The sequence below is a fragment of the Salvelinus alpinus genome, chromosome 7 (assembly GCF_045679555.1).
Source record: "Salvelinus alpinus chromosome 7, SLU_Salpinus.1, whole genome shotgun sequence".
Lineage (NCBI taxonomy): Eukaryota > Metazoa > Chordata > Actinopteri > Salmoniformes > Salmonidae > Salvelinus > Salvelinus alpinus.
This window is the reverse complement of record NC_092092.1, coordinates 32,796,553-32,810,925: the sequence shown is the minus strand read 5'-3', so window position 1 is coordinate 32,810,925 and position 14,373 is coordinate 32,796,553. Positions and strand designations below refer to the sequence as shown.

The 14,373-nt window shown below is 42.7% G+C and overlaps 1 protein-coding gene across 1 annotated transcript in view; it reads left to right on the top strand.

The window, feature by feature from the left end:
* Nucleotides 1-14,373, top strand: part of LOC139580836 (carbonic anhydrase-related protein 10-like) — a gene marked incomplete in the record, with an annotated part of 315,977 nt that overhangs the window by 160,676 nt on the left and 140,928 nt on the right. The window contains 1 exon segment of the mRNA XM_071409901.1: nucleotides 10,858-10,904. Coding sequence (XP_071266002.1) covers nucleotides 10,858-10,904 — 47 coding nt within the window.

The window sequence follows — 14,373 nt, the reverse complement described above, 5'->3', positions numbered from 1 at the left end:
ATGGCTCAGATGGCGCTGGGGAGACGGATGGCTCAGATGGCGCTATGGAGACGGATGGCTCAGATGGCGCTATGGAGACGGATGGCTCAGATGGCGCTGGGGAGACGGATGGCTCTGGCCGGATAAGGTGCACTGTAGACCTGGTGCGTGGTGCCGGAACTGGAGGCACCGGGCTAAGGACACGCACCTTCATGCTAGTGTGGGGAGCAGGGACAGGGCACACTGACCTCTCATAGCGCACTATAGGCCTGGTGCGTGGTACCGGCACTGGTGGTACCGGGCTAAGGGCACGCACCTCAGGGCGAGTGCGGGGAGAAGGAACAGTGTGTATAGGACTCTGGAGACGCACAGGTGGCTTAGTGCGTGGTGCCGGAACTGGAGGCACTGGGCTGGAGACACGCACCATAGGAAGAGTGCGTGGAGGAGGAACAGGGCTCTGAAAACACACTGGAAGCCTGGTGCGTGGTGTAGGCACTGGTGGTACTGGGCTGGGGCGGGGCGGTAGCGCCAGAAATACCGGACCGTGCAGGCGTACTGGCTCCCTTGAGCATTTAGCCTGCCCAACCTTACCTGGTTGAATGCTCCCCGTCGCCCGACCAGTGCGGGGAGGTGGAATAACCCGCACCGGGCTATGTAGGCGAACCGGGGACACCATGCGTAAGGCTGGTGCCATGTAAGCCGGCCCGAGGAGACGCACTGGAGACCAGACGCGTTGAGCCTGCCTCATGACACCTGGCTCAATGCCCAATCTAGCCCTACCAGTGCGGGGAGGTGGAATAACCCGCACCGGGCTATGCACACGTACAGGAGACACCGTGCGCTCTACTGCGTAACACGGTGTCTGCCCGTACTCCCGCTCTCCACGGTTAGCCTGGGAAGTGGGTGCAGGTTTCCTACCTGCCCTCGGCCACCCCCCAAGAAATTTTTGGGGTCTCTTCTCGGGCTTCCAGCCACGTCTCCTTGCTGCCTCCTCATACCACCGCTCTTGGGCTCTCGCTGCCTCCATCTCCTCACGAGCGCGGCGATATTCCCCAATGTGAGCCCAGTGTCCTTTTCCCTCCAATACTTCCTCCCAAGTCCATGAGTCCTGATTTCTTGGCCGCTGCTCAAACTTGCGCTGCTTGGTTCTGGATTGGTGGGTGGTTCTGTAACGGCTGTCGTCTTCCTCCTCCTCGGACGAGGAGAGGAGAGAAGGATCGGAAGACCAAAATGCAGCGAGGTATGATGACATAATGAATTTATTTAAAGACGACAGAAAAACGAACTAAACTTGAATAAACTAACAAATAACAAAACGATGTAGACAAACCTGAACGTAAGAACTTACATGTAACTCGAAGAACGCACGAACAGGAAAAATGACTACATAAAACGAAACGAACAAACAAACCGAAAACAGTCCCGTATGGTGCAACATAGACACAGACACAGGAGACAACCACCCACAAACAAACACTGTGAAACTACCTACCTTAATATGATTCTCAATCAGAGGAGATGAAAACCACCTGCCTCTAATTGAGAACCATATTAGGTACCCATTAACCAACATAGAAACAGAAAACATAGACTGCCCACCCAAACTCACGTCCTGACCAACTAACACATACAAAACAGGTCAGGAACGTGACAGCCATACACATAACGTTAGCTAACTAGCTAGGTAAACTAAGCACCATAATCACAACTCATGATGTTCACTATTCATTCATGACTGCACGGCCAGGCACGACTCCAACACCATCATTAAGTTTGCTGGTAACACAACAGTGGTAGGCTTGATCACCAACAACGACGAGGCAGCATATAGGGATGAGGTCAGACACCTGGCTGTTGGGTGCAAGGACTCAACCTCTCCCTCAACGTGATCAAGACTAAGGAGATGATTGTGGACTACAGGAAAAGGAGGACCGAGCATGCCCCCATTCTCATCAACAGGGCTGTAGTGGAGCAGGTTGAGAGCTTCAAGTTCCTTGGTATCCTTATCACCAACAAACTAACATGGCCCAAGCACACCAAGACAGCCGTGAAGAGGGGACAACAAAACCTATTTCCTGTCAGGAGACTGAAAAGACTTCAGTTCCTCAAAAGGTTATACAGCTGCACCATCGAGAGCATCCTGACTGGTTGCATCACTGCCTGGTATGGCAACTGATCGGCATCTGACCGCAAGGCACTACAGAGGGTAGTATGTACGGCCCAGTACATTACTGGGTCCAAGCTTCCTGCCATCCAGGACCTCTATTCCAGGCGGTGTCAGAGGAAGGTCCTAAAAATTGTCAAAGACTCCAGCCACCCTAGTCATAAACTGTTCTCTCTGCTACCGCACGGCAAGCGGATCCGGAGCGCCAAGTCTAGGTCCAAGAGGCTTCTAAACAGCTTCCACCCCAAGCCATAAGACTCCTGAACATCTAATCAAATGGTTACGCAGATTATTTGCATTGCCCCCCCCCCCTATTTTACGCTGCTGCTACTCTCTGTTATTATCTATGCATAAGTCACTTTAATAACTCTAACTACATGTATATTTGACCTCAATTACCTTGACTAACCGGTGCCCCTGCACATTGACTCTGTACCGGTACCCCCTGTGTATAGCCTCGCTATTGTTATTTTGCAGCTGCTCTTTAATTATTTGTTACTTTTATTTATTATTTTTCTTTAGGTGTTTTTCTTAACCTCTCTTGGTTACGTGAGACGTTAGCGTCCCACCTCTTCAACAGCCAGTGAAACTGCTGGGTGCCAAATTCAAATACAGAAATACTCATTATAAAAATTCTGGGAAAAAAACATATTTTACATAGGTTTAAAGCTTAACTTCTTGTGAATCCAACCACGGTGTCAGATTTTAAAAATGCTTTACGGCGAAAGCATACCAAACGATTATTTGAGAACATAGCCCAGTAGACAAATCATTACAAACAGTAACCAGCCAAGTAGAAGAGTTACACAAGTCAGAAATAGAGATAAAATGTATCCCTTACCTTTGATGATCTTCATATGGTTGCACTCAGCAGACATTCATTTACTCAATAAATGTTCCTTTTGTTCGATAAAGTATCTTTATATCCAAAAACCTCCGTTTTGTTCACGTGTTTTCTTCAGTAATCCACAGGCTCAAACGCAGTCAAAACAGGCAGACAAAAAAATCTAAATTGTATCCGTAAAGTTCATAGAAACATGTCAAACGATGTTTATATTCAATCCTCAGGTTATTTTAGCCTAAATAATCGATAATAATTTCAACCGGACAATAACGTCGTCAAAATGAAAGGTTAACAAGAAAGGCACTCTCTCGATCTCGCGCATGAAAAAGCTCTGTGACACTTTAGGGTCCACTCATTCAGACTGCTCTTACTCCCTCATTTTTCAGAATACAAGCCTGAAACAATTTCTAAAGACTGTTGACATCTAGTGGAAGGCATAGGAACTGCAATTTGAGTCCTAAGTCAATGGATACTGTAATGGCATTGAATAGAAAACTACAAAACCAAAAAAATCCATTCGGGGAGTAGTTTTTTTCCTCAGGTTTTCGCCTGCCAAATCAGTTCTGTTATACTCACAGACTCTATTTTTGCAGTTTTGGAGACGTTAGAGTGTTTTCTATTATGTTATATGCATATCATATCTTCTGGGCCCGAGAAGCTGGCAGTTTAATTTGGGCATGCTTTTCATCCAAAATTCCAAATGCTGCCCCCTACCCTAGAGAAGTTAAACTGCATTGTTGTTTCAGGGCTTGTAAGTCAGCATGTCATGTGACAAATTACATTTGATTTGATGTACTGCCTTGCATGTATCTGCAGGTAGCTAACCAACCAGGTTCAATGTTAGCTAGCTAACATTACACTATAGCAAGCCAAGCAAATGGCTCTTTCTGTCAACATTTGAAACATGTAACAGATGAAAATGTAGCTAGCTCGACTATCTTACCCGTATACATCATTCATGGTTGGACGTGTCTCCTCTCGGATGCCATGGTTGCCCTTAGTTTGAAGATGTAATCCGTTTTTTTCTCCATCTCCTTAGCTATCATACTCTAATTCCACTGATTTCAAAACTCAGTCCTCTAGAAAGTGGAGAGCAACACTTATGCAGTTTTAATACACAATTTAATACATAAAAAAGCCGCGTTAGACAGGATTAACTACACTATCCAGCTCAAATAGACAGAAGCGCTCTATATGGCAGACCACTCATTATCTCAGTCAATCATGTCTAGCAGGAAGGTTGCTGGCTTTTTCTTTGGCTTAACCAACTAGGCTCATAATTAACAATTATATAAATTTTTACAGATGCCATAAAAGTTTGTTATAATTTTTTTTATGAACCTTTATTTAACTAGGCAAGTCAGTTAAGAACAAATTCTTATTTACAATGACGGCCTAGGAAAGGTGGGATAACTGCCTTGTTCACGGGCAGAACGGCAGATTTTACCTTGTCAGCTCGGGGATTCGATCTAGCAACCTTTCAGTTACTGGCCCAATGGTCTAACCACTAGGATACCTGCAACCCCATTAAGGGACGTGAAAGTTCACATGTTCGAGAAGGCATTTCTGCCCAAAAACACATTTAGATTTTTTTTAAATTGTTTACGTTCAAACGGCTCTCCTGTGAAGTAGTGACCCGCAACATACGCCTAGCTTCCTGAAACGGTCACATATTTGAGATTCTTCAAAGTAGCCACCCGTTGCCTTGATGACAGCTTTGCACACTTTTGCCATTTTCTTTATTTTGACTATTTTCTACATTGTAGAATAATAGTGAAGACATCAAAGCTATGAAATTACACATGGTATCATGTAGTAACCAAAAAAGTGTTAAACAAATCGATATATTTTATATTTGAGATTCTTCAAATAGCCACCCTTTGCCTTAGTAGCCCTTACACAGCCTGGAGGTGTGTTGGGTCATTTTCTTGTTGAAAAACAAATGATAGTCCCACTAAGCGCAAACGATTTGGGATGGCGTATCACTGCAGAATGCCGTGGTAGCCATACTGGTTAAGTGTGCTTTGAATTCTAAAGAAGTGGATGACAGTGTCACAAGCAAAGCACTCCCACACCTCCTCCTCCATGCTTCAAGGTGGGAACCACGCATGCAGAGATCATCCGTTCATCTACTCTGCGTCTCACAAAGACACAGTGGTTGGAATAAAAAATCTCAAACGTGGACTCATCAGACCAAAGGACAGATTTCCACCGATCTAATGTCCATTGCTTGTGTTTCTTGGCCCAAGCAAGTCTCTTCTTATTATTGGTGTCCTTTAGTAGTGGTTTCTTTGCAACAATTCGACCATTAAGGTCTGATTCACGCAGTCTCCTCTGAACAGTTGGTGTTGAGATGTGTCTGTTACTTGAACTTTGTGAAGCATTTATTTGGGCTGCAATTTCTGAGGCTGGTAACTCAAATTAACTTATCCTCTGCAGCAGAGGTAACTCTGGGTCTTCCTTTCTTGTGGCAGTCCTCATGAGAGCCAGTTTCATCATGGTGCTTGATGTTTTTTGAGACTGCACATTGTCCGGATTGACTGACCTTCATGTCTTAAAGTAATGATGGACTGTCATTTCTCTTTGCTTATTTGAGCTGTTCTTGCCATAATATGGACTTGGTCTTGTACCAAATAGGGCTGTCTTCTGTATACCACCCCTACCTTGTCACAACAGAACTAATTGGCTCAAACGCATTAAGAAGAAAATAAATTCCACAAATTAACAAGGCACACCTGTTAATTGAAATGCGTTCCAGGTGACTAGCTCATGAAGCTGGTTGAGAGAATGCCAAGCATGTGCAAAGCTGTCAAGGCAAAGGATGGCTACTTTGAAGTATCTCAAATATAAAATATATTTTGATTTGTTTAACATTTTTTTGGTTACTGCATGATCCCATATGTGTTATTTCATAGTTTTGATGTCTTTACTATTATTCTACAATGTAGAAAATAGTCAAAATAAAGAAAAACCCTTGTATGAGTAGGTGTGTCCAATCTTTTGACTGGTCCTCAGGGACCCACAGCTGTTCCAGAGCTAGCACACCTGATTCAACTTGGTAATAAACACATTAATAAAACCCATGGAATTTTACCAATATAATATGGATAACCAGAATAAAAAATCCTTTATAGTTATTTTAAAGGATCTACAAAGAACAAGTCATGGGAAACATTGATTTTCTGAATGCTTCGGCGCTTTCATCAAATTGTGCCGAAAAACAGTAACTCTGAGCTTCATTATCGGTTTACGATGCATATTAGTGACATCTGCTTGTCAACAATAAATAGCAACGTGTGATTATCAGATGGACATTTGTATACTATATAGTACCAAATAAGGGTTATTTGGATGTAGATCCCTTTTCGGTGCTATATAGAACCTTTTTTTGAAGGTTCTAAAAAGAACCACGCTCATAAGGTTCTAAATTGAACTTAGAATGGGCTATCGAGTGGCGCAGCGGTGTAAGGCACTGCATCTCAGTGCAAGAGGCATCACTGCAGTCCCTGGTTTGAATCCAGGCTGCATCACATCCGGCTGTCTCATAGGGCGGCGCACAATTGGCCTAGCATCGTCCAGGTTTGGCCGGGGTAGGCCGTCATTGTAAATAAGAATTTGTTCTTAACTGACCTGTCTAGTTAAATTAAATTTAAAAAAGGGTTCTATGAAGAACCATCAATAAAAGGTTCCATGTAGCACCAAAAAGGGTTCTGCTATGGTTACAAATTCCAAAGAAACTTTGCTTAATCAGTACATTACTGTAAAGAAGTGCTTTTTTTACAGTAATATACTGTTAAAGCAAAGTTACTTTGGAATTTATGGTAACATACTGTAACTTTTTACAGGGAGTAACAGGTAACTGGCTGCCAGTAAGTTACCATAAAAATAAGTTACACTTTTTACTGTCCAGTTCTGGAAAAGCTGGGGGTCGCTGAGGAGAGAATTGAGAACCACTGATTTAATCAAGTGTTCTCAATTGACACCAGGGCATATGTGATTCTTTCAAAATGAACCGTCACTGGCCAAGTCATATTAAACATGTACTTGCATAACACAGCAGATTAGATAAACTGGAATGACACTCTCAATCACAGTTACACAAGAAAAGATGTGAGCAAACCACACGCCTAAATATTCATTATCATAAAAAGAGGAAAGAACCCTTTTCTGAACTGCAAAGAACCATTGAAGGCCTCAAAGGGACCATCACCCTTCCAAAAGAAGTCCCCTTGAGGGACCTTATTTTCTAAGTGTGTATCCACTGCATTATAATTGATGGCTGCTATTGAGGAATGGAAATACAGCTGCTATTTCAGGGTCTAAAAGATGTAAATTTACCTGGAATTATGGTGAAAGAGATGCATGGAGAGGGTGATCCATCGGGTAAGTGCACCCCAGAGGTAAATGCATAAAGCTGCATATATCTGAGCTGTCAGTCACACAAGGGCTCACACACACACACACACACACATACAGGTACGCACGCAATCACAAACGCACGCACGCACAAACACACACACACACACACACACAGACACACAGACAGATCTATGTCCTTCAGTTTGAGGTGCAGTTTCCATTCTCCATCACGTGCTGTGATCTGAAACAACTGCAGCTTGTTGTGATGTTGTTCCTCTCCGTGGTGAAACTCCAAGTAATAATCGTTGTTCTCAGATCGTTCATTGCTAATGACAATTGAATGACAGCTACTTGTATTGTACTAACATCTACAACTACTGAAACACAACTTTTCTTTCGTTTTCTGCTTGTACTGTACTCTGAGTGTGTGTTTCTTTCAGTTCAGTTGTTTCTGAACAGTAGTAGACTCTTGGAATCATGTCAACATTATCATACAATGTAAATGTAGTGTTCTAGTCATTTAGCAGACACTCTTATCCAGAGCGACTTACAGGAGGAATTAGGGCTAGGTGGCTTGCTCAAGGGCACATCGACAAATGTTTCACCTAGTCGGCTCTGGGATTCAAACCAGCCCAAATGCAAATCCTCTAGAGTTTCCTGGGTTTATTTACAGTACGTCATGCCTATAGTGTTAACTTCTGTTCTGTGTGTGGATGTGTCAGCTTTTTCTGTGCTGAATATATCTCTGTCTGAGCCAGGCTGGGAGAGCATAAGGACGCTTCTCAGGCCTTGATGTTGCTGCTGAGTTCTAAGTTTCAGACCATCCAACGCTCTGAAAAGCTATGTAATGAATTCACTTTATTTTGTGCTGCAGCAGTGTTGAACCAGCTAGTTTTGTGGGGATTGCACACTGTAAGCAGTTCTGTATTTTTGGACTTCAAACTCACTGGGTTGGAGTCAAGGCCCAATATAGCCTTCTGGTCAAAATGTTGCAATGAACTATAGACCCCTTTCCAGTACACGAGAAACTGACGTCATGCGCAACTCTTGACTGCAGTAAGACAGCCATTGCCATCTGCGTACATTCAACATGTTGTATTACTTCCAAACAAAAGTACTTTTTTGGGGGTTCTCATACGCTTACAATGATGTTTTGATTCTTGCTGGAATATTATATTTGGTTGTGATCTTTGCAAAATAACTGTTTTGGATGCAGAAGTCAGCTAGAATGTTAACACTCATTGATATAGGCTATAGCAAAATCTAGCCAAAGAGACATTTTACCGGTTGAAGTAGAATTGTTTAAGTATAATTGATTTGTGATGATGACACAAACATTATATTAAACAGGACATTCATACGAGCCTTACAATCTAATTATAATCCAAAAGTAGTGTGAAATGCACTTATAAGCAACATGTAAATAGAGGCTTTTTTTTGGCTAGCGTTCTATAAGAACTCCCCGTGTTCTTCCACCATCTTGCAATGTTTGCAAACACAGAAAAGGGTCTATATGGAAGCATTAAATAATGTGCGGCGATTTCTATCCCTATTCCAGTCATATTGTTTATGTTATTCCATGGTGCTGTAGGCCTAACTGTGGCTTGTTGAGAGCGCTCTCCAATAGTGTTGTCACGATAACAGAATTTTGACTTCGATACCGATACCAGATTTAGTATCACGATAGTCGATACCATCACCGTGCTCAATACCAAAACAATACCACGGCAAAACAAGAAGGTGTATTAGCCAAAGTCACAGAATGGCACTTGATCCAGACAGATCAACTCAACTAATGCTGTTTAATCGTTAGGCATCTTTTGAGTTCACTATGTATTCTTTTTTCAGAGAAAGCCATGTATGCATTAATCAATTATCCAATAATACAATCCATTTAAATTGTTTTTAACAATGTAACTACATAGTAACATACTGATAATAATATATTTGAATGCTAAACCTCTATTTATAAACTAGGTGAATCAAGAATCAAGAATACAGGTGAATGCATATGCAATAGGAGTGTGTGCATGCATTGAGTTGTTGAGCTTGTTTTGACTGGTCTCATGGGGCTACAGATAAAAAGCAATCTGTTTCCCGTCCATTTGGGACCATAGCGCAACATTTGCAGATTTTAACAACTTCATCCATTCACTTGATCATCTCCCTCACACAGAGATACTGGTAAAAAAAGTGTCTCTGCCTCATGTCTCCTTCACCGAATCAACTGGCTCCGCATGCAAAGCTGCTTAAAGAGACAGCACACACTTTTATAATATAAGACATTGTTATTTCTATGAAAATGTTGTTGATCACTATTATAAAAATAAGTCCCAACATGTAAGGGACTGTAGCCCCATGATTAAGTAAATTAATAAAGTTGTGAAAATCTGCATATTTAGTGTTATGGTTTGCATATTATCACAAACAAAGTACTAGGGTAGTGAATTGATGTCAGCTTCAGCTGTAAGCTAGCAAGGAAAGTTAGCCTACGAAGCTGGAAGCTACCAGTATCTTCTTGCTTTGTAAAGTGTTCAAGCAGGTATGGACATTGTTCTGCGAAGCAGAATGAACCGTTTCAAACTTTCTACATGCCGTGGTGCATTATTCAAGTGTGTTAACGTCTGTGCAGCATAAGCATGGAACTTACATGATGCAGCCCAGACTCCCAGTGCAGTGGTTCCTCGTCAGGACGGGCTAGAGAGCGAGCTCTAGCAAGGAGTAAGTGGAGCAGTAATGTTCAATTCAGTGTAGTGGATTGGTCATGATGAGTAATCTAGTGGTTTTATAGAGTTATGCTCAGTCCTGGATGTCAGTTTGACATCTAGGTTAGGTAATCGTGACCTGGATGGGGAGTTTATGCACTGTGCATGTTTTCTATGTTCTATTCATATACAGGGCATCTGCCTGTAGGCTTTTATCAGAGCTCTGTTTAACTGTCCATAACACACACACAAACAGATGACTGCATGCACACACACACACACACACACACACACACACACACACACACACACACACACACACACACACACACACACACACACACACACACACACACACACACACACACACACACACACACACACACACACACACACACACACACTCCCTATCAGATTGAGCAGGATCTGAGAGAAGTCCTGCCCAGAGAGACAGAGAGAGAGAGAGGGCAGGGGAGCAAGCAAACCCTACCATCCTCTCCGCTATGCTATTCTCATTCTGAGCCATCATCCTCCCTTCATCCCACCGCCCGCTGGAGACTTAGCACCGGCTCACTGGCCAGAACCGGCTCCACCAGGGGTTACCAGGAGCTTACCGGCAGCATGAGCCCATACGGGAAACGGTGCACCACTGCCCAACAGCTACCCTCCTACCGTCCTGCCCTACAGCTGACACCGTGCTGTTTTCCAAACCGTGGTCTCACTGCCGCAACAAACATTCATATTAACTCTGATTTTATATTGAGAACATGTTGATGATTTTCTGATGTTCTATTTGTTTGCATTAGAATATCTGCCGCAGAGAAGGAGGAAACGCTGATGGACCATGTCAGGTGTGAACGCAGTGAGCTTCACTTACTTCTCTATCCCTAATTAGATCCAACACAGAGGCAAGGGAAGGCACAGGTGTGTGTGTGCATGTGTGCGTATGTGTGCGTGTGCGTGCGTGTGCCACACCTGAGCAGTGTTAGCACATTTGACTGCCACCTGGTGCAGCACAAGGCACTGATCTAGTACACTGCTCCGGGACTAGACTATAGCCAGGAGCTGAAGGTACAAGAGAATAATCAAGTCTTAATTTCCATTCACCACCCTCTCTCTGTCTGTGTCTACCCCTTCTCTCTCTCCCTGTCTCTCTGAGTTCTAACCACTTGACTGTTTTAAACCTGGGTTCTTTAAGCTGGCTGTGCATGGGCTATTTAATCTCACTCTCCCTTTCTCTCTCTTTCTCTGTTTGAGTTCTAACCACTTAACTGTTTTTAACCTGGGTTCTTTAAACTGGGCTATTTAATCTCTCTCTCTCTCTCTTGCTCTCTCTCGCTCTCTCTCTCTCTCTCTCGCTCTCTCTCTCTCTCGCTCTCTCTCTCTCTCTCTCTCTCTCTCTCTCTCTCTCGCTCTCTCTCACTCTCTCTCGGTCTCTCTCTCACATGCACACACAAGCTTATTTCATTCTTTAATGTGTCTGTGGACAGCTTGGGGCACTGAGCGTGTCAGACCTGGTGTTTAACAGCCTGCCTTTGCTCGCAGGCCATAGCAAATCAGTTATTGATACTCATGCTGCAATGGAAATCAAGCCGCCGTGTGTTATTTAGCTACAATTCCACCATGTTCACTGACTTATGGTAAAAGCAATCAAATCATCTGAAGTGGATAATAAGCATTTCAATTTCAAAGCCAAGAGACATAGTATTTCACATCTCAACTCCATGAGCTTCAAAAGAGATGTATATATATATATATATATATTTATAGATATATATATATATATATAAAATATGTGTGTTGCTATAGTAATTCAGCTAACTTGCCACAGTGTGTGTACCTGTTGTCCATCACCAAGTGTCACCAGCTCTGGAGAGTAAACAACATACACATCAAATTTCAGATCAGAATTTTAACACCCACAGTGTTAAATGTAACACTTTCTTAGTGTGTTTGTGACCCATCGAAATAGTGTTGAACTAACACCATGGGTAAATTCTTAAAACGTTCTCAGTGTTAGGGAATTAACACCTGTGGTGTTACAGTAACCCATTTTGGGGTGTTGTTTTAACACTGTAGGGTGTAAAGCCTATATCCCAGGGTGCCTTTCGAGTGAATTCTAGCAGTACCTGTACCACCCATGACTGTGTACGCTAGTGACAGAGACATGATTTTAGCTTTTATTGGCTTTCAGTCCTGTAGCCTTCACCAAGTGATTATTTTATTGTTTATGGCACTGTATTGCTTTTTTTTTACTATACCATACTTCAACAACATATGTTTACCCTAACAGAGTGGTCTGAAACTCCTTTGTTTTCATGCCACATCAGCAAGTCATATTTTGCTGGTTTACAAAGAGTTATATAATTCATATTGGAATCCAGACAGAGCTGGAATGTAACTTGTACGTTAAGAGTAGTACAGGGAGTGAATTTAATGAATAACGGAACATGGAACGAAACAAGAAACACGAATAGCGTACAGACATGAAACACAGGAACGGAAACAATAACACCTGGGGAAAGAACCTTAGGGAGTGACAGATACAGTTGAAGTCGGACATTTACAAACATTTATATTCAGTTTTTCACAATTCCTGACATTTAATCCTAGAAAAATTCCCTGTCTTTGGTCAGTTAGGATCACCAATTTATTCTAAGAATGTGAAATGTCAGAATAATAGAGATAATTATTTATTTCAGCTTTTATTTCTTTCATCACATTCCCAGTGGGTCAGAAGTTTACATACACTCAATTAGTATTTGGTAGCATTACCTTTAATATGTTTAACTTGGGTTAAACGTTTCGGGTAGGCCTCCACAAGCTTCCCACAATAAGTAGGGTGAATTTTGGCCCATTCCTCCTGACAGAGCTGGTGTAACTGAGTCAGGTTTGTAGGCCTCCTTGCTCGCACATACTTTTTCAGTTCTGCCCACAAATGTTCTATAGGATTGAGGTCAAGGCTTTGTGATGGCCACTCCAATACCTTGACTTTGTTGTCCTTAAGCCATATTGCCACAACTTTGGAAGTATGCTTGGGGTCATTGTCCATTTGGAAGACCCATTTGTGACCAAGCTTTAACTTCCTGACTGATGTCTTGAGATGTTGCTTCAATATATCCACATAATTTTCCTCCCTCATGATGCCATCTATTTTGTGAAGTGCACCAGTCCCTCCTGCAGCAAAGCACCCCCACAACATGATGCTGCCACCCCCATGCTTCACGGTTGGGATGGTGTTCTTCGGGCTTGCAAGCCTCCCCCTTTTTCCTCCAAACATAACGATGATCAATATGGCCAAACAGTTCTATTTTTGTTTCGTCAGACCAGAGGACATTTCTCCAAAAAGTATTATCTTTGTCCCCATGTGCAGTTGCAAACCGTAGTCTGGCTTTTTTATGGCGGTTTTGGAGCAGTGGCTTCTTCCTTGCTGATTAGCCTTTCAGGTGATGTTGATATAGGACTCGTTTCACTGTGGATATAGATACTTTTGTAGCTGTTTCCTCCAGCATCTTCACAAGGTCCTTTGCTGTTGTTCTGGGATTGATTTGCACTTTTCGCACCAGAGTACGTTCATCTCGAGGAGACAGAACGCGTCTTCTTCCTGATCGGTATGACGGCTGCGTGGTCCCATGGTGTGTATACTTGCGGACTATTGTTTGTACAGATGAACGTGGTACCTTCAGGTGTACATTTTCTTTTGATTTTCCCATGATGTCAAGCAAAGAGGCACTGAGTTTGAAGGTAGGCCTTGATATACATCCACAGGTACACCTCCAATTGACTCAAATTATGTCAATTAGCCTATCAGAAGCTTCTAAAGCCATGACATACAGTGAGGGAAAAAGTATTTGATCCCCTGCTGATTTTGTACGTTTGCCCACTGACAAAGAAATGATCAGTCTATAATTTTAATGGTAGGTTTATTTGAACAGTGAGAGACAGAATAACAACAAAAAAATCCAGAAAAACGCATGTCAAAAACGTTATAAATTGATTTGCATTTTAATGAGGGAAATAAGTATTTGACCCCCTCTCAATCAGAAAGATTTCTGGCTCCCAGGTGTCTTTCATACAGGTAACGAGCTGAGATTAGGAGCACACTCTTAAAGGGAGTGCTCCTAATCTCAGTTTCTTACCTGTATAAAAGACACCTGTCCACAGAAGCAATCAATCAATCAGATTACAAACTCTCCACCATGGCCAAGACCAAAGAGCTCTCCAAGGATGTCAGGGACAAGATTGTAGATCTACACAAGGCTGGAATGGGCTACAAGACCATTGCCAAGCAGCTTGGTGAGAAGGTGACAACAGTTGGTGCG